This window comes from Oreochromis niloticus, linkage group LG10 (assembly GCF_001858045.2).
Source record: "Oreochromis niloticus isolate F11D_XX linkage group LG10, O_niloticus_UMD_NMBU, whole genome shotgun sequence".
In the NCBI taxonomy this organism is placed as follows: domain Eukaryota; kingdom Metazoa; phylum Chordata; class Actinopteri; order Cichliformes; family Cichlidae; genus Oreochromis; species Oreochromis niloticus.
Window position 1 is genome coordinate 32,931,132 of NC_031975.2, and position 20,674 is coordinate 32,951,805.

Consider the following 20,674-nt stretch of genomic DNA (forward strand, 5'->3'; position numbering starts at 1 on the left):
GTGGGGAAAAGGATCAGTGGCGATTTATCAGTGTACACAGGTGAAATGGTTTCAGTATTGTTAGCTGTCCAGTGGATTGAAGAAATGAAACCACTAAGATCTGTGATATGTTCAGACTCGAGCTCATCACTGGCCAGTCTGCAAGACAGCCACTCAGACTGCAGACCTGACAATCTGATAGAGATCCAGCAAACATTGTTCAGACTTGTTATGATGGGGCTTGTGGTCACATTCTTATGGGTACCAGTGCATCATGGAGTTAAAGGAAATGAAACGGCAGATAGGACAGCAAAAGTTGCAACAAGAAGAGCGATGGTAGATATGGTTAATAGTGTGAGTAGGACGGAGTTCAAGAGTAGAATACGATACAAAATGAAGGAAAGGTGGCAAAAGCAATGGGAAGAGAGGAAAGGGCGATGGTTTTACAAAATCCAAAGGAAAGTGGAGGAAATGAGAAGTACAGGACGAAACAGGAGAGAGGAGACGATTATATCTCGACTGAGATTCGGACACACTGGTTTAAATAGCACATTGTTTTTAATAGGTAAACACTGTACAGGGGAGTGTGACTGCAGTAGGGCACAGGAAACAATAGAACATGTTTTGTTGCATTGTCAGAAGTATGATATTGAAAGGAGACAACTGATCAAAAAGCTGGACGATATGAAAGTGAAGTTGGACTTGATTGATTTATTTCGCATGAGCTGGTGGAGTTGGTGGCGGTAATGCATCATTTTGCTGTTTGCCAACCGCCAAAAAACCCTATACAGAAGAGGAAGAAGAAGACGAAGCTGCCGTCATTTCCGGTCACAAAGTAAACAAGATGGCGTCAGGCAGCGGGGTGAGTTTCTGAGCGTTTCTTGTTTAGAGTAAAAACATGAAAGCTCGGCGGTGTGAGCAGGGCGTGTTTCACTCTCGGGGTGTGTGGTAGTCGGGGTTGTTACCGGGTCCGGTTCAGGCCGGTTCTCCGTCTTTAGACAGCTGTTTGCAGCGCGCTTAGCTAGCAGAAGCTAGCATGCTAACCGTGACCATGTTCAGCGTTTCCGGTTTCATTTCAGACGTTTTCTAAACCTTATTCCAGTGTTCGTTAACCCGCTCTGTGCTGCCGGGCACTTCGTGTTTGTTTTTGTCCCTCCCGCAGCTCTGAAACAGATCAGCTGATCAGTGTTAGCCTGTTAGCACAAGCAGTATAGCTTCCCCGTCATCGGCCTGTCAAAATAAAAGCTTCACCTCAAAACAAGGAACTCAGCTCAGGCTTGAATTAAAATGTTTTTATTTCAGATATAAAGACCTGCTGCTTTTCTGACTTTAAGATGATCTGTATTTTAGTGATAAGCCACATGTTTGATTTGTAGAGAGAGGAGGCAGCAGGTGGAGGTGAAAGTTACACGTCTTTATTTTCAGAATCGCGTTTATTGGCCATGTATATGAGCAAACACATACAAGGAACTTGGCTCCGGTAGATGGTGACTCTCAAGCACAGCAATGTAAATCACAACAATATGTAAACGACCCAGTACACAGACACACACACACATCTCTGTATATACAGACATACACGTACACATGCACACATACATACACAAAGGTGTATAAACCAACTGTAAATAACCAATCTAAATCTTATATACATAAAATACACGATTAGCAGTTAAAAATAAAAGCTGAAGCTCAGACAGTGTTTTAACCTTTGAATGGGGAATAATCAATAATCCCAATATTGATTTCATGTCACTGAATCAATGTTTCTGTGGATTGTGATTTCCACTTTGTGGTCAGCTCTACAGGAAGTGCGCGCGGTAACGGCGGCGTCTCTCTTTTCTCTTCCAGTCGAGTAAAAACGACTTCCGACGGAAATGGGACAAAGACGAGTACGAGAACCTCGCCCAGAAACGTCTGGCGGAGGAGAGGGAGCGCGAGCGGCGAGATGGTAAGAACATCAGCCGCTTTGATTGTTCCGAGTTGAACATACTGTGCCTGCTCAGAGGGAGGAGCTTAGGCTTTTAATTTCTGTATTAACCTGTCACATGTTGGCACCTTCAGGGAAAACGGCGCCGCCGGTCAAGCGGGACCTCCTGCGTCACCGGGACTACAAGGTGGACCTGGAGTCCAAGCTGGGGAAGACCATCGTCATCACCAAGACCACGCCGCAGGCCGAGATGGGCGGGTAAGACCAGATTCACACGCCATCTTCAAGTTGTCACGCAGACTGAAACCAAAACAAAAGCTGAACGAAAGCAACCGCTGACATGTGACGTCACAAGTCAGCTGCAGCTGCTTTGCAGGTGAAAATATGGCGTGATGAAGGCTGAAGGTTCGAGCAGGCAGCTGTTTGTGACTCGCTGACAAGTGGAGGTCAGTGTCAGGACAAGCTCCGCCCACACCGTCAGCTGAAATCAGTTTAGCTCTGTTCTGTCAAACAAACGTGTCTGATGATCTCGCTCAAAGTTTGGGCTGCGCAGCTGCTGCCGCCATCCTCGTTATACAGGTGGTGCAAGGACATACGGGTGACCTTTTTTTCTTCTTCTGGTGTTTCAGGTATTACTGTAACGTGTGCGACTGTGTGGTCAAAGACTCCATCAACTTCCTGGATCACATCAACGGCAAAAAACGTGAGTTCACAGCTGAAAACGCCAAAATAATCTGATCAGAGAGGAGGCTTTTATTTTGAAAATCATGTCAGATTTCAGTCAGTGTTGCTGCAACTTCCTCCAACTCTGAAAGTCGAGTGTGTGTGTGTGTGTGTGTGTGTGTGTGTGTGTGTGTGAGAGCAGATCAGAGGAACCTGGGCATGTCGATGCGGGTGGAGCGCTCGTCTCTGGATCAGGTGAAGAAAAGATTCGAGGTGAACAAGAAGAAGTTGGAGGAGAAGCAGAAGGAGTACGACTTCGAGGAGCGCATGAAGGAGCTGCGGGAGGAGGTGAGGAGGAGTTTTATGGATCTCGTGAGGTTTTCGGGACAAGCGTGTTCCTCACAGGTGTCTCTGCTGCGTCTTTTTAGGAGGAGAAGGCGAAGGCGTACAAGAAGGAGAAGCAGAAGGAGCGGAAACGACGGGCGGAGGAGGACGTGGACTTCGAGGAGGACGACGAGATGGCGGCAGTGATGGGCTTCTCCGGCTTCGGCTCGTCCAAGAAGAGCCACTGAAGCTCCGCCTCTCTGAGGCAGGAAGCAGCTTTCTGCCCCGCCCTCTCTACATCAGGCGGAAGTTCGGACTTAGGCGGAGCTCATCTTGGACTCTTATTTTGTTATTCACAGCCAGACTCTTATTTTGTTAGTTCATCTAGATGTAATCAGCTGCTTCCTGTTGCTCACAGGATGCTGATTAAGTGTTTGTTAAATCCTGCAGGCAGTAAACGCAACAGGTCAGAGGTCAGACAGGAAGTAGCTGTCAGGAGTGAGAAGGCATTCAAGGCTGCACAGAAAAAATCTGAAATTTTAAATTTTGATTTCCCGGGTTTGTGTTTGAGCTTCTTCACATAAAGTTTTGATTCAAACACACAAAACATAAAACTTTATTTAAAGCACAGCTCAGACAGTTTGATCCCCGTCTGTATCAGCCCCTAGGCATGCTGGGAAATTCAGATTGTAATAAACAGTTGTTTTTTTTTAAATTTCTGATTGTTGCTTGTGTCAGTGAACGCACCACAGAACCCAGGCTGTTTGTTCCAGACATCAGAGTGACGCTTGCCTTTATTTCAGATGTGACACTCATTCAAGATCAGAGGTCACCTGAAGCTGGTCATCAGTTTACTGCGTTCACGTGAAAGGGGGCGGAGCTGACAGCACCAGCAAACCACAAACATGGATGAATGTGCTGACAGCAGAGCCAAGTTAATTAAATACTCAGTAATAATCAGATCATCCTGAGTCACTCACACAGGCCAAATCAGCCAGCAGCAGCTGTTACTCTGTTTCTCGTCCTCTGAGACATCGGTCATTCTGCTGTCGTTACACTGATTGTTTACTGTGATTGGTCAGATGCTGCCAGCTCCGCCCCTTTCATGTGAAAGTGCAGGTTAAACTCGGTGAGCTGAGCTCACCTCGCCTTCATCAGCAACGACTCCTCATCGTACAGGAAGTGCTGCAACCGTTTCGACATCCAATCACAGGACAGAGATTAACCTTTCACCTCTGTGTGTGTGTCAGCCATCAGCCAATAGCATTAACAGAAAAATCACTTGTTTAAAACAGTCGACCATGATCAGGGTCAGCAGACATGAGGATCATTCAGAGCTGAAACGATGGTGAAGCATTTGAGAAAACCAGCTGCATCCCTGCTGCTCGCTCAGGTGTGCAAACGTTTTTCACACCTGTGGGGTCGGGTCACTCTGACCCAACAGGTGCAGTTACAGGGCCGACACACTAGAGGGCACCACGCAGAGCTGTTGGTCCGTCAGCCTCCTGCAGATTTCAGCTCCTTTATGATGTTTGTGGAAGTGTGTGAAGAAGATGCAGCAGGAAGTGAGTTTCTCACTTCATCATAAAGAGAGATTGATCAGGGTGGCTGTAGGTGGAGCAGGTCACCTACTAATCGGAAGGTTGGTGGTTCGATTCCCATCTGCTCAGCCCGCATGCATCCTTCCTCTCTGATGCCTCCATCGGAGTGTGAATGTTAGAAGCAGCGGTGCGTTTACCAAACATCGCCTGCTGCGGTCCGACGCAGCGACACCTGAGCGACCCTTTCTACTCCCACCAACCTGTGCAGCCTTTTATTTGACTCGTGTTTCTGACGTGAATCCACAAAACAAACAGATTCCAGATTCCATCGTACGTCTGCCTCTCTCACCCGAGTCTGCAGCAGAGTGAGTGTGAGGTCAGGTGACCCACGAAGACGACTTCAAGTTACTGAGGAAGCCTTCAGCTCCGCGCTGAGGCCCGTGTCAGCAGCTCGGATCGAGAAGTTGCTGCAGAAACTTACATTTTTACTTCCACATCGTCAAAACTGGAATTAAAGAATGAGTCAGCGAGAGCGCTGAAAGATTTCTGCAGCGCCATCAAAACATGAACGCCGAGGCCGCTGATCACACAGAATACTGGTCCTCAGTGTAAACTGAAACTGCTCAGCCATGTCATCTGTCAAACAGCCGTGAGGTCAAAGGTTAAGTTAGTGGGACTGAAGGATCCACGCATTGGACAGAGAAACATCAGCGGCTCCACCGCGAGTCGGCCGCATGGACTCAGGTGACCTCATGGTGGCCATGTCCACCTTTTGTATAAAGTATGTGGTTCAGACAACAGCTAAAGAAAGACGCTAACTACGTGTCCACATACTTTTGGTACATTTTTCTTTTTTGTTTTCATCACTCGCTCCGACTGATCGTGATCTCATTACTGATTATTATTTATTAACCGATCACTCATTGGTTTAAAATTAAAACCTTCTGAGCTCATTCTCTGGACTGTGGTTTTTATCAGGTCGCTTGTGTCAGACCTCATGCGCACTGTTTTCTTTTCTTGGCACCGCGGTTGAAACTGAGTTTGATCAACAGGAAGTAGAACAGGAAGTGTGGTTTGTTTCCTCTCAGCGCTGCTGATTAATGACCAGAACGAACAGCAGCTGCAGCAGCTGGTTCACGCTTGCTGCAGGCGCCACATCGCACGTACAGACACCGAACGACCAATTTAAGGGAAATATGATACTATCAACTAACATGAAGTCAACAGATCGTTGTGCAACTGAGATGAGGAAATCAGAAATGTGACGATGTGATGACAATTTTTGACTGAAACAAAGGTCATCATGCAAGGAAGAAACACCAACGTCTGCAACCAAACACAACATCTGCAACTAAACACAGCAACGTCTGCAACTAAATAAAGAAACACAGCAACATCTGCAACTAAACACAGCAATGTCTGCAACTAAATAAAGAAACACAGCAACATCTGCAACCAAACACAACATCTGCAACTAAACACAGCAACGTCTCCAACTAAATAAAGAAACACAGCAACATCTGCAACCAAACACAACATCTGCAACTAAACACAGCAACGTCTCCAACTAAATAAAGAAACACAGCAACATCTGCAACTAAACACAGCAACGTCTGCAACTGAACACAGCAATGTCTGCAACTAAACACAGCAACGTCTGACACTAAATAAAGAAACACAGCAACATCTGCAACTAAACACAGCAACGTCTCCAACTAAATAAAGAAACACAGCAACATCTGCAACTAAACACAGCAACATCTGCAACTAAACACAGCAATGTCTGCAACTAAACACAGCAACGTCTGCAACTAAATAAAGAAACACAGCAACATCTGCAACTAAACACAGCAACGTCTCCAACTAAATAAAGAAACACAACAACATCTGCAACTAAACACAGCAATGTCTTCAAATAAACACAACGTCTGCAACTAAACACAGCAACGTCTGACACTAAATAAAGAAACACAGCAACGTCTGCAATCAAACAAACAAATATAAGCAACTAAACACAGCAACATCTACAACTGAACACAGCAACGTTTGTTTGCAGATGTTGTGTTTTGATGTTTTTGTTTGTTTGTGACTCATTCGTCATTTTTTAAAATAAAGTAAATAAAAAACAGAGAAACTCTGTAGCTTCCTGATACGGTCCAATCAGGAGCCAGAAGACCAGAAGCCAGAAGATGGAGGCGGGGTTTTGTGAAACTGTTTTTCACGCTGCGGCGAGCCGTTACCGTCAGCTGCCACCGCCTCTTTTACATGTCTGCTCTCCCATCATGCACCTCTGCCATGGTGCTGCATGGTCCTGATTCACTGAGCCATGTGACCTCAGGGAAGGAGGAGGAAGCAGACGAGGGGCTTTCCTGAGCTAAACTTAGTGTGAAGAAGTGAAACATGAGCGCATCCATCACTCCATCCCTATCTCCAGTTTGTATGGAGACACATTAGTGCCAAAGCATCCATGAGCCCAATGATCTCAGTTTATCGTTTCATTTAAAACTGGCGTTTTAAAACAGATCATCAGTGTCATTGCACCGGCTCGCCCTCTGAAGTATGAGCTCTGTGTTTGCTCTTTCATATAAAATCAAATGTTGGTCCTGTGATAAATAAGCTCTTGAAGAACAACCACAGGTCTAACAACGTGGGACAGGTCCGTGTGTCCCCTCTCCCGCGCTGCAGGTTAGCATCGTGCTGCTCAAACATGAGGGCAACACAGAGCTGCAGGCTTTGACCTGAGCGCTGAGAACGAGCCGGACGCTCCCTGTCCATGATTGGCTGGGATGGACCACCTCCATCATGGTGGAGCTGTAACCTGCACGTGTGGACGGCACGCCGAGCAGGTTTCTGGGAGTGTTCCTGAGGCTCATCTGCTGAAGCTCACGGTCATCGGCCTCGTCCCACAGAGATTCCTCCAGGTTCTCTGAGTATGCAGATGAGGTCACGCTGCGTAGATGATGAGCTGTTCACGGTGAGGAACATGATTCAGGTTGGTGAAGCTCTGCCTCTCTGAGAGCCTCTTTTTATCCCCGATCATGTGACCGAGCTGCTGACAGGTCACATGATCAGCTGGTAAATCTTCTCTTCAGCACGAGCTTTTCTGAGACGGCTCGTTCTCTCACTTTAATCTTTTGTTTTCTGTGTTCGATCACGAATAAAATATGAGCTCTTGTTTTCGTCCCGACTTTTTCAGGTTTGTTCTGAGAGCTGCAGTTCCTCTGACGTGCAGCAGAGGCAGCAGTGAGCCCGTCCCCATAGACCCCCATGTTAAACAGCAGAAGTAAACATTTCACAGCCCGACACACAAACTGTTTGGGTAAACAATACTTTTACTTTGAATACTTGGAGTACATTTTTCAGAGCGTGCAGAGGTGGCTTGACTGCACAGATGCATGCTGGGTAACGGCCTTGGCCTTCAGCACTGATGGAGGTCCTCCGTCGGGCTGACCTGGGGTCGGGGCGGTGCCAGCTGATCCGGGGTTCGTTTGTTCCTCTGTTTGGCATTTCGACAGCGTCGCTGCAGCGAGTGGGTGCAGCTGCAGACGCTGTTCCGCTCTGTGGTCAGACGGGGGGTGGGGGTGATGCTGCCTTCATCCATCCCCCACTTCACTTCCTCTGAGTAAGAGAGAGAGAGGAAAGAGAGACGCAGAGAGAGAGAGACTGAAGGAGTGGAGGAGGAGGAAGCCATTTTGGGCCCGAGTGACATGTCTGCCTGCTCTTTGCTGCCTGCGCTGCCGGACGGACGCTCGTGCAGTTAGACCGGACGACTCGGTTTGGGGAAGTAAAAGCTGAGACGCTCGCAGCTCTTTGCTTTTCTGTCTTTCAGAGACGTCTGAGTCTTCACAGGAAGCGGCGGCGAGGCCCATTAGTCAGACGGTGGGCTGAAGGAGAACAACGGCGCAGAAACTACGAGCCCGATCACTTCCTCCGAGGCCGAGGAGCGAGCTCAAAGATCGCCTCCTTCTCTCAGATGTTAGCGTGCTCTGGGTCTGACAGCAGCCGGGCTGACGTCGTGCCTTTGAGCATCGAGCAGGATGAGTTCGGACCGCATGCCGTCCAGGTCGGACGTGATGGGGTGGAGCCCGCAGCAGCTGGCGGACTACCTGAGAAGGGTGAGGCCTCCATCCGTACTGTTCGTGCGTCCTCGTGTATGTCTTCGTTTTAAGTTCCTCGGGATCCTCCGAGCGGCGGGGTCAGCTGACTCATGCTCAGACGGCGCCGTGACCCAAACCAGAACGTTAGTGAGCACAAACAGCAGAGGCTCAGGTGAGCTGCTGCACCTGCCCGACACGGAGCTCGATGACACGTGGCGACCGCAGCTTCAGTGTTTGATGCCCTGTGTTTGGAACGTTGGCGTAGCGTGCTGATCAACAACATTTCAGTAAAGCTCTGGCTTAGACCTCGCTGTTAGTGCTGTGACCTCAGTGATGATGTCATTCAAAATGCAGAGGTGCAGTTCAGACGCTCAGTCAAACAATGGTAATAATGCAAACTTTCATGCGATTCAAACAGGTGAGGCTATTTATTTCTGAAGCGTCAGACGTGCAGCTGGCTTCATGTGTCAGCCCGATGCTTCAGGTGCTTTGTGCACCTGTAATTAAAGGCTGGACTGAGTAACTGTGGTTGTCTCTGCCACCGCTCAGCGTGATTGCATACAGCTTTCCTGCTGATCGCAGAGATGGTGACATTTTTCTGCAGAAGTTCAAACACTGTGACGTAACGACTCAGAGAAACAGCGGCTTTAACGAGGAAGTGTTTGTGATGCGTTTGGATAAAAGTCCCCGAGAACAGGGACAAAGGCAGCCGGGTGTCAGCAGCAGCAGCGTTAGCCGTTAGCTGCTCGCGTCTGAAGGCGGCTGCATGAAGAGGAGTGAGATGTGACAAACTGCTGGGTTTCCCCTTCCTGTGCATCTCTTATAATCTAAACAGTTTGTCTTACTTCAACTGACTTTAACATCTGATCACGACTGATTATTTTTAGGTCACTTAGCAGCAGTTTGATGGTACAAAGTATCGGAGCAGGCAGGTGGAGCAGATGAAAGCTGTACGTTGGCGCAGAGCCGCAGGAAGTGTCGTTATTTTCCATTTGGGGTTTGATGAGGTTATTTAAGGCCTACGGTGTTTCAGCATGCGTGCTCTCAGCGGAGGCAAAAATAGCAACAGGTGGGAGATAATAACTGTAACTTGTTACAGACGCGGCCAAACATTCAAATCATGGGGTGAACCGTAGAAGAAATCCCTGTGGGCTTATTTTCACTCTGAATGTCTCCTCACTGATCTCTGCACAACAAGCCTGCGGGACGTTCGCTCAGCGGAGACGCTTCAGTCCCGTGCAGACCGTCCACCTCCTCCCAGCATCCTCCTCTGTCACACTCTGTGCATGTCCTCCTTCACTACATCCATGAACCTCCTCTGAGCTCCACCTTTATCCTCCATCTTCCAAACCACCTCAGCCACTCTGATGCACTCGTCTCTTATCTCCATCTTCCACCTACTCCACCCTGCCTGCACTCTGTGCTTCATCAGCATAAAAGACTGGTTCTATCAGCGCGACACAACGTTTCCGAGCGATTCTTTTATAGCGTCTGATGTCAGAGGCTTTTAATGATTGGTGGATGCAGCCCACAGACTCCTTTACCACTCAGGCTGCATCATGTTCATTTATCAAATCTGTTCAAACGTGGGCTCGTTCTGCACCAAGAAGAAGAATCGCCTTGACAACACGACACGTGGAAAAGAGGCTGATGCCTGTTTGTGTCGAACCAGCTCTGTGAGCTCATCTCACTGATGCTGACGAGCTGCTCGTGCTTGGCTATTTTTTGAGAATCAGCAGGAAAGCTGAGGAAATCTGTGTGGGACAAAATGACGCTAACGCTTTAGTCCCGTCCATAACCAGTTACAGCTGAAAGTCTGGAGTGAGGCGGTGTGGCCAGCAACTGTGACATCAGAAACTGATTCTTATCTTTGCTTTGCGTCACTGCGTGTGTTAGTTTAGATGTTTCACATTCACAGAATCGTCTGCGGAGAACATCACGTCCATATGTGAGGAAGAATCAGTATTTCCTGGAAGACAAAAAAGAATCGCATAAGAAACAGTGATAATAAAATAATAATAATAAATAGATGTGTTCATATTTGAATGATATGTCAGCTGTGACGTCCCTGTTACAGATGAGTCTGTCCGGCTGTGACAAAGTCGTGCTGAAGCACTCCATCTCTGGTTCCAGATTTGTGGTGAGTTCAACAACAAGAAAATAAAACTGGAAAAGGAAAGAAGGGTGTAGGGAAGGATGTGACCCTGTTTGTTTTTGCAGAATCTGAGCGACAACGACCTTCAGAAATTCCCTAAACTTCATACTCCGTAAGTACTGCCCCCTGCTGCTGCGCTGTGGTACTGCAGTCGGCCTGGGCTGCAGTTTTGATTGAGAGACATTTTACTGGATCAGTACTGTTAACAGAAAGTCTTCACTTGTAACCACAGCTGATGTTTGATATGTTAGATGTGCTGATTGTGTGCTACAGTCTGAACGCTGAGGGAGACCCAGGCGGGGGTTAACCACACTGTGACGCCGTGTATCCATGTCTCTGCAGGATGATCTCCAAGCTCAGCAGTGAAATCAACAAGAAGGAGAAGAGGGGAGGCTTCTTTAGTAAAAAGTACGTTCATGTTCTGCTTATAAGAACAGCCTGTGCTTCAATCGTGGCAATAAAACTACAGTCTGGTAACCACTGTTGTCTCCAATACATCTGTTCAAGCACAAAGTCCAGATAGGGCCAGAATACAGTTGGAGTGAAACAGAGGCTGGACTGTGTTCACAGAAGAACCTTTATTTTATTCTGAAAGGCTGTTAGAGCTCGTCTTGGTTGTAAATGAGTTTTCTGAGAAACGCATCACCTCATGTTAATCGCAAAATTCATGTTGTGTTGCTAAGCAATGGCTAGCTGGCTAACATTAGCTTATTTGCTTGCTAACTTTATTGCTGGTAAAACACTGTCTGAATTAGCGACTGACCAACCTGTCAAACTACTTTAGCAGCTAAAATGATCGTAACGTTAAATGGGGTCGATTTTAGCATCACATGTCTGAACAAACAACCACCTGAAACGCCTCCGGGCACTGATTTGTTTTTAATGATTTCAAAGATTTATCAAGACTTTGCTGAGTTCATGAAACTGATGCAGACTCTGAGCAGCACGCTGACATTAGCTCGCTGGTTGCTCTTATAATGTGGTTTGCGTAAAAATGGTTTGCTAAATGAATGCTTTAAAAAGCTCCTGCGAGCCAACATTTGATGCTGGCTGTCGTTTGTCTGAGAGGCACACACTGTACTGGGAGCTCTGTCACGGCCAGCTTATTTATACGAATAACAACATACAGGCTCACGTTTCTTTATATAAGAGTTTATCTCTAAGTAAAGTCTAAAAGGGAAAGTTGACTTCTGTTGTTGCTTAAAGACTATTTTTCTGGATGTTTGCTTGATAAAATTTAAATTAGCATCAGAAGAAGGTGCTAAAACTTTTAAAGTTGATTTGCCTTCATAACAGAGCTTTGTTCGTGTTTCCTGCATGCTGTTTTTTGTCTTTGTGGTTATTTTACATCTATTTAAAAACATCACCTGAGCAGCGCTGAGGTTTGACTCAGCTCTGACTTTCTCACACCTTTTTTTCTCACAGGACATCCAAATATCCAGAACCAGGTAAGAATTTATTAATGTTTAATGTTTTTACACAGAGCCATGGATGGTTTGAATAATCGTCACATGTTTTAGTTGTTTCAGAATAAAATCCTTGGTAATGTGGTGAAATTTTCAGTGTAGTTTCCATCAGACTGCGATCACCTCCGTCAGACCAGATCAGAGTTCCTGATATGTGAAACTTAACATAACGTTGGGTGTGCTGTCGTTTTACGGGGACTTTCCAATCAAACAGAAGCAGGAAGTGTTTGTGATGAAGTGTAAATATTTTATTTTGACAAAGCTGGAATAAAATTTCACAGGAAATAGAAACAACAATAAAAGCAGGTTAGCATTACCACATAGTTTCACGATGATGAGTAAAGATCTGTAATAGATATTTACCTAATTGCAGTATTATTACGTGTCGTCAGGGGTTTGAGTCTTTGTGACTATTTCTTTGTTACATCTGGATACACAGATGTTAACCTGCTGCTTTCTCCTCTGCAGAAATCAACTCTGAGCCTCAGGGATGGGGCGAAGACGAGTTTGTGAGTTTATCGATTTATTTACTAAATAAAAACAAAATTCATAATGTCACAAACACCAAAAAATACACATGAGAGCGATGACGGAGGTGATATTAGATACAACACATAAATAATAATTACACAAAGATGATTCATTATTGTACACATTTACATTTTAAAGGATATACATGTGTTAGACGTCCACCCAACACAAGCTTCTCTCTGCGTTTCCTCGGTCAGGACGATGAATTTGACGATGACTACGAGAGTCCGTACAGCGACGATGACGGCAGCGGGGGAGACTACGAGTCCCCAAACGATGACCAGGATGCGGGTAACGATTACGAGCCGCCTCCTTCTGAACCAGCAGAGGACCACAAGCTGTGCCCCCCCCGGCCCATCGGGGACGGGGATTACATTGGTACCCTCACGAGTTCACACACACCAGAAAATATTATCATCGAATCATCATTTGGGTCATTTCTGACTCCAGAGGCAGTCATCGAGTTTGTTTCAGTGTTTGTAACAGAGACGAAAATAACGATGAAACAAACACGCTTTATAAACGTGTGTGTGTGTGTGTGTGTGTGTGTGTAGACAACCATGTGTCCCCAAGGCAGCCCCCCGCTGTGTCTCCCCGCCCCCCCGTCTCTACGCCACCATCTCGGATGGTGAGTCAAGCTTATCGTAGTACCGAGTGTCTCCACAGAGGGCGCCACACATACTTTAGAATAGTTTGTTAAGTGTGTGTGTGTGTGTGTATGTTATCCAAGCAGCCCATGGACGCTCGCAGAGACCCCTCCCCTCACTGTGGTCCACGACCTCCTGGAAAGCGTGAGTAACTTCCTGCAAACACGCTGATCAAATGACATCTTCTCAGGTCATGTGATTCCTCTGGGCACCTCGTTAAAGCTGCTCTTCATGTGTTTGTGTTCAGTGCCTCCTGAGCCACCGCAGATCCGTCGTGACACCAAACCAGGCAGAGGTCCAGGATCCAACGCGTCCCCCATCAGAGGTAACTGACCTGATCTCGGCCTCCTGACTCACCTGTGCAGGCCTAAAGGGCTGGAGGAAATCCCTCCCACGGTGGTCTGTCCCACAGAAACACAAAGAAAAACAAACAACGCCACTGATCTTTATGTTTGGAATCAAACTTCTTTTCTCATTGTGAATGACGTTTGTTTTATCATCGTCACAGGACCGCACCCCAGCACGCTGGACAGGGTGAGTTTACAAAACACTTTGTTCACATGACAAACCAGAAAAACAACACACGGATGAAGAGTTAGACCCCGAGCAGCTCCACACGTCACACGCCAACTCTGAACTAATGTTTCACTATGTTCATACTCAAACATTTACTCTCATTCATTTTCTGCTTATTGCAGCCGGGCGGACAATCTTGGAGGTGTGTACACACACACACACACACACACACACATACACACACACACACACACACACACACACACACACACACACACACACACACACACACTTCTCCTACGTTCAGTTTTCAGTAATTCTTTAATCTTTTAATAGATTGTAAATAAACAGATTTATACTTTTATATTTAACGTCTTTTACAAAGAATCAAACATGCGTAGCTCCTGTCCTACACTAAGGTAATAAGACAGTGTATATATCTGTGTACACTGACTACAGCGTCGTGTGAGAATTTCCATCTCGGCACCTTCTAACAGGAATGTTTGTGTAGAGTTGGGTTAGTTTCATCCTCTGTGGCAGCTCTGCCGTGGGGTGTACCACAGGGATCTATTCTTGGGCCACTCCTGTTTTCATTGTATCTCCTGCTACTGGGTGCGATCTTCTGAAAACACAACATTTCATCTATACGTTGACGACTGGCAGCTTTATCGTCTCTGTGGGTCTGCTGCTTGATTGTCTCAGTCATGTTAAGTCATGGAGGCTCTAAATGTTTTACATTTTAATGAACGTAAAATGAATTTTATCCAGTCCCAGTCATTCCTCAACTCTCACCCCAACCAATCACAGCAGATGGCCCCGCCCCTCCCTGAGCCTGGTTCTGCCGGAGGTTTCTTCCTGTTAAAAGGGAGTTTTTCCTTCCCACTGTCACCAAAGTGCTTGCTCATAGGGATCATATGATTGTTGGGTTTTCTCTGTATCTATTATTGTAGGATCTACTGTACAATATAAAGCACCTTGAGGAGACTGCTGTTGTGATTTGGCGCTATATAAGTAAAGTTAAATTGAATTCCTCTGGTACCCCAGATGTTGACTCTGCTGCTCTGAACCTGAAGAGCTCAGTTACTAATCTTGGAGTAAAAATCGACTCCGCGCTTAGTTTTGATGGCAGTGGTGAAATCTTCATTCTCTCACCTCAGATGTTTGTGGAAGGTCGAGCCTTTTCTCTCCAGGTGTGATTTGGAAACTGTCGTCCATGCTTTTATAACCTGGATTAATATGGGCTGCCCGGGGTTGTCTGTCACGCCTGCAGCTGGTGCAGAATGCTGCAGTTTTTAACTGGTAAAAGAACATCTGAGCACATTACTCTGGTTCTGGCCTCCTTACGTTGGCTTCAAATTCAATTTAAAACCCTTTTACTGGGTTTTAAATCCTTAAATGCTCTGGCTCCTGTATATTCACCCTAAGCCCCCCCTCGTTCACGCCGGTCAGCTGTTGTTGCTACATCACAGCTGAAACTGAAGCTCTGGAACGATCTTCCTCTTCACATCAGGCAGTCTACCTCAGTGCTGGTCTTTAAATCCAGGTTAAATTTTATTCGCTGACTTGTTATTTATTGTTATTGTGTTTGTTACTGTCATGTTTGTGCTGTACACACATGTTGTTTGTGCTGTGTAAATAATTGTTGGTGTGTTGGTGCACGCAGGCCACCGCAGGAGGATCCACCCACCTTTAACAAACCTCCTCTGCCCTCCACCAACATCAACAGGAGCAACTCCTCCGTCCACTTCCCACCCAGCAGGTATCACCTGAAGATAAACGATTCACTTTGATGTTTACAGTTTATTTGATTCAACGTTTATTTGTAGCAAAATATTTTTATTTAACAGCTGAAGGACGATGTTTGAAAAATAGTCACGTTTTGTTTGTTTGTTTCAGCAGGACGGAGAGGAGAGCGGTACGACACACACACACACACACACTCACACACACACACACACACACACACACACACGCACACTTACGTGTAAATATAGTTTATTTATTTACTGTCACCAGGTTTAATATCTCTTATTAAACAAATGAACATTTTAAATCGTGTTTCACTGAGTTATATGAAGACATCAGTCTGTGTTTGTATTCAGAGAAATCCTCGTCTGAGATTTGTAACATTGGGAAATAAAAGTTAAATTCTTGTGTTTTTCTTTTTTTCCTCAGCAGCTGCCAGACGAAGGTGAGGTTTATTCAGTTTTTCCAGATTGATTTCTTAAATAAAAAAACTTTAAAAATAAACATTTAAACTTTGTTACTTGTTTAAAACGTGTGTTTAAATCTGTTCTCACTGTTTTTCCCCTTCAGTGCCAAAGGGCAACACCTTCCCCCTTCACAATAAAAGCATGCCTCCCCGGCCCGGACCCCCGGGCCTTCCCACTGGAGACAGGTATGTGAGTGACCGTTAGACCATAAGATTTCTGTTTGTGGTGGTTTACAAAAACACTTTAACTATTTAACACAAACCTTTACAAGTTTAATTTTAAGTGAAAAATAGAGAATATTTCATTGTAAACTTATTTTTTTTTATTGCTTTTAACAGTTTGGGTTTCAGTGTCCCGCCTACTGGATCTCTGCCACACAAACTGCCACCTTGTAAGAAGAAAAAAATTACTTTGACATTTTGTGAAATATACTTTGTCTCAGAGTGTAAATACATCTGTCCTTTCACAATAAAACTCCAGAAATCGATTTGAAACCAGTGAAAAGGTTTAAAATGCCTTTGTGAGCGTGCTCAGTTTGACCAGCAGACCAGAGCTGAAACAGCTTTAATGATTCATACATTAGAATAATCAGATTTTTGAATAACAGCACAAATTTATACAAAATGATTTCTTAAAAGTAAAATCAACATGGAAGTGCACTGATGTCCAGCAGGGGGCGACGACTCCTAGTTTGAGATCTTTTAAATAAAATATTTGACTATGGCTCCATCAGAGTCACAAGCTGTGTCCCAAAACGTCGGCTGCATCCTCCGGAGGTCGCATTTGAAGGCCGATTACGTCACAGCCAGGCGACGAAGGCTGTCCCAATTCGTCGACTCCTTCAAATGCAGCCAACAAATGCGTCCTTCATTTCCCCGAATTTGAAGGATGGGTCGGGTGTATCCTTCGCCACCATATCCCAGAATTCATAGCGCGGTCCAGCCAAATTTCAGCTGCCAACAATGGCGGCCGCTACTAAGTTTTAAAATTAGTCTTATTAATCTTTCTGGGTCACAAAATAAACTTTTAACATATTTTCAGGCGAGAAAGTAGCTGTGTAAACTTCAAATATCTGCTCAGTTTATCAAGACATCGCATATTTGCAAAAGTGCGCCGACGTTTTCGGAGATGTCTGTTACCCACCCGCTCGATAGCAAACCGGGGGGTTCAATGGTCACTCCAGCCGGCGAGAGCAGCGGACTCCCGGCTTCATCGTTTTCAGACCCCCGCTCTTTCGCTACTCAGGTTAAACATGATATATAAGTCACTCGGATAACTTAAAAAAATGTAATTGTTTGCCTTATTTCGGTGTTTTATTTGTTCCGGAGTAAATCGGTTTGGCTGAGATCAAAGTTATTAGATTATTAGATTAAATAAAACTTTATTAATCCATCGGGTGGGTTCCTCCGGGATTTTCACACAGCTGAATAAACGTCAAACAGAAAACTGATTAAACCGAAGTGTGAGACGGTCGAGAATTTACGCCAGTGTCCTGTTATATTTTAGATAGCAAGGAGCAGACGGCCGAGTTTATTAAACTCCACCGACACAGCGGTGACACAAATCTGAAGGCTAGACCGTCCCATTTCTCAGCCTCGCACTTCCGGCCTTCTCGGTCTTCGAAGGACCCGGCCCACGTAGACCGCGAAGGCCGGGTCCTCCGAAGGATGCAGCTGACGTTTTGGGACACAGCTACAGTTTCTGTGAACAGTCTGTGGCTGAAACACACAGTGGGTGAAAAGGTCATGTGAGGTTAGCTGTGGTTTGGTTAAGTCCTCAGGACATAGAATAGAACAGAGTAGAATAGCCCTTTATTGTCTTTGTACATAGACATGATAAATGAATGTAAAGTGATGGTAGTGTGTCTGGGTTTTTGCAGCGATGCCGTCGGGCAGACAGTCAGTTCGTCCTCCTCCACCTGCAGCAGGATACACACAGGTAACACTAAAATACACACACGCTTGTCTTTGTGACACGTGGGGACTGTGGGTCACATAAACATTATGAGGTCCATACTGATCAGAACCTTTTAAAGAGGAGCAGCATGAGTTACTGACCCACAGTCAGTACTGCACACAGAGGAAGTGTGTCACAATAAAAGCCTCATCAAGAAATGATGGTTTCTATCAGACGAAGAGCTTTTAATTTAAAATACAGGAAACGGCACATATGTTTTTGTTTGTATTTGATTTAATTATATGTACTTTTAATGACAACAACAACAACAACAACAACAATAATAATAATAATAATAACAATATTTTGGGTGATGTTCTTCAGTGTGAACAGCAGGTTGTGCTGTTTCCTTTGTCTTTGCTGAAACACACAGAGCTCGCCATCAGAGGATTTATTACTGTGCGTGTCTGTGTGTGTGTGTGTGTGTGTGTGTGTGTGTGTGTGCGTGCGTGTGTGTGTGTTTGTGTGCAGGAGCTGGACCCTCGCTGGTATGTGGGTAAAGTGACCCGAGGTCAGGCCGAAGGATGTCTGAAACGAGTCTGCAAGGTACCAGGAACAGAGCGTCATAATAAAAGTTTCTGTTATTCAGGCTGTTTATCAGGACTCAGTGGAGCAGCAGTCACATACCCAGCACGCTTACACTATGGTCTAAACATTTTAAATCCTGTGTCTCATCTAGGATGGGGCGTACCTGGTGAGGGACAGCACCCGGCAGCAGGCGAACCAGCCCTTCACCCTCATGGTCTACTACCAGGACAAAGTCTACAACATCCAGATCAGGCAGCAGAACCAGCAGTTCGTGCTGGGAACCGGACTCAAAGTCCAGGAGGTAAAATTCTGGATTCTTCACAGTCATACAGCCAACATGTCTGTTTACTTCAGACTTTCTTATTCATGCTCACAGCAGATTTCAGTGTTCAGGGCACTATAATCAGCTACAGAGGTTTTCCACATGACGTCATGTTCAGCTCACTCAAGAGCTCAGTTATCACAGTGTAGACATGCGACCCTCCGTCTCTGGACAGCTGACAAGAGACGACTAAACACCATCATAACGTTACGAGCTAACATCACGGCAGCTAACATTACACTAAAACTTAAACCGCTTTCCCCTGATCAGCTGTGTGAGTCTGCCCGTGGTAGCTCCACTTACATGTGCTAACAGTAGCTAAGAGTAGCTAGCAGCAGCACCTACGGGCAGAAACACACAATGCTTGGACACGAGCAAGTCACTACATGTTGTTCTCTGTGTTATTGGGGCGATCGTGGCTCAAGAGTTGGGAGTTCGCCTTGTAATCGGAAGGTTGCCGGTTCGAGCCCCGGCTTGGACAGTCTCGGTCGTTGTGTCCTTGGGCAAGACACTTCACCTGTTGCCTACTGGTGGTGGTCAGAGGGCCCGGTGGCGCCAGTGTTCGGCAGCCTCGCCTCTGTCAGTGCGCCCCAGGGTGGCTGTGGCTACTATGTAGCTTGCCATCACCTGTGTGTGAATGGGTGGATGTCTGGATATGTAAAGCGCTTTGGGGTTCTTAGGGACTAGTAAAGCGCTATATAAATACAGGCCATTTTATTGCATATGTGACAATATAAGCGATAATGCACAGAGATGTGTTAATATGAAAATGTAATAAAGATCAGGGTAATACCTGAAAGTGACCGTAGTCCACTTGATCCAGTGACTCCAGGTCCAGTTGCTGGGTTTCTTATAAATACTGAGAAGCATCCAGACTTTTGTTGGCCTTCATAACTCGTCCAGTAAAATTTGAGGGGTTGTTGATATAAATGCTGTGCTGTGATGTCAGAGCGAATACAAAGGTTACTTCACAACATCAGTAAACACACTCGGAGGGTTTAAGTTCCATCTTCAGCGTTCACCTGTAATAACTGCGTTTGACCTGTAGGGGGCGGTATAATCTAACTGTGTCTTGTGTGTCCAGTCCTTTCCGTCAGTCAGTGACATCATCAGCCATTACTCCCAGTCTCCTCTGCTGCTCATCGATGCCAAAAACCGGAGTGCCAGTCAGCAGAACCAGTGCATGCTCTCAGACCCAGCAGGATACTACATGGGTGGCCAGAACTGGTCCTGACCGGACTGAACCGGATCAAACTTGGATCGAAGCGGCACGGCTGAATTTTGCAGCAGAGGGAAACGGTTAGATTTACAATGAATGTTCAAACGCCACTAGCGGCTGTGCTAAATGTCTTCCTGTTTCCAGGAAGGCGTGCTGTGTGGCGCCAGAGGAAAATGTTGGATTTTTGCACATGTTGCTTCAGTTGTTTGTTTGCCTTTTTGTGTTCCTCAGTTTTTACGGGTTTGTGACAAAAAAACGTCACTTTGAATCTTAAGAAGAGTTCTTAAAAGTTTTAGCTTCACTTTGGGATTTCTGTCAACACTCGATGACGCTGGGCCAAATCTACAGCGGTCACTTAAAATACTTTCAAACTAAGCCGACTGTTTCTGTCAGAAGAGTTTAACGAAGCCTCCTGTACGTCCTCACCTCCACGTAACCTGTGCTTCACTGTTCACCTGTCTGTCTCTCAGCTGTCCTCAATAAAACCATCGTGAAATGTCACTCGTGTCTGGGTTTCTCTAACAAAGCACAAAAACCTTCATTTTAATATTTTTCAGCCTTCTGTATCACCTGATGATAAAAGACGG

At 45.8% G+C, this 20,674-nt stretch overlaps 2 protein-coding genes across 8 annotated transcripts; both read left to right on the top strand.

The window, feature by feature from the left end:
* The first annotated feature begins 730 nt into the window (after positions 1-730).
* Positions 731-3,611, top strand: zmat2 (zinc finger, matrin-type 2). Its single transcript, XM_003457022.4, has 6 exons — positions 731-841; positions 1,831-1,930; positions 2,044-2,167; positions 2,539-2,612; positions 2,775-2,920; positions 3,001-3,611. Exons 1-6 carry the CDS (start codon positions 824-826, stop codon positions 3,142-3,144), a joined length of 606 nt encoding a protein of 201 aa, XP_003457070.1. The 5' UTR covers positions 731-823; the 3' UTR covers positions 3,145-3,611.
* A 4,180-nt stretch (positions 3,612-7,791) lies between these two features.
* lcp2a (lymphocyte cytosolic protein 2a) lies at positions 7,792-20,588 on the top strand. 7 transcript variants are annotated; one of them, XM_005461790.4, is made up of 21 exons: positions 7,792-8,552; positions 10,612-10,674; positions 10,755-10,801; positions 11,032-11,097; positions 12,115-12,137; positions 12,624-12,664; positions 12,884-12,977; positions 13,241-13,314; positions 13,417-13,477; positions 13,581-13,658; positions 13,842-13,867; positions 14,032-14,051; positions 15,513-15,608; positions 15,746-15,764; positions 16,025-16,040; positions 16,166-16,247; positions 16,401-16,453; positions 17,942-18,000; positions 18,490-18,564; positions 18,698-18,847; positions 19,953-20,588. In XM_005461790.4, exons 1-21 carry the CDS (start codon positions 8,475-8,477, stop codon positions 20,100-20,102), a joined length of 1,371 nt encoding a protein of 456 aa, XP_005461847.1. In that variant the 5' UTR covers positions 7,792-8,474; the 3' UTR covers positions 20,103-20,588. The 7 variants fall into 7 exon arrangements, with proteins under 7 accessions (XP_005461847.1, XP_013120696.1, XP_003457053.2 ...); XM_013265242.3 differs by having other exon boundaries at positions 7,793-8,552; positions 13,420-13,477; XM_003457005.5 differs by having other exon boundaries at positions 7,795-8,552; positions 12,884-13,064.
* The last annotated feature ends 86 nt before the right edge of the window (positions 20,589-20,674 follow it).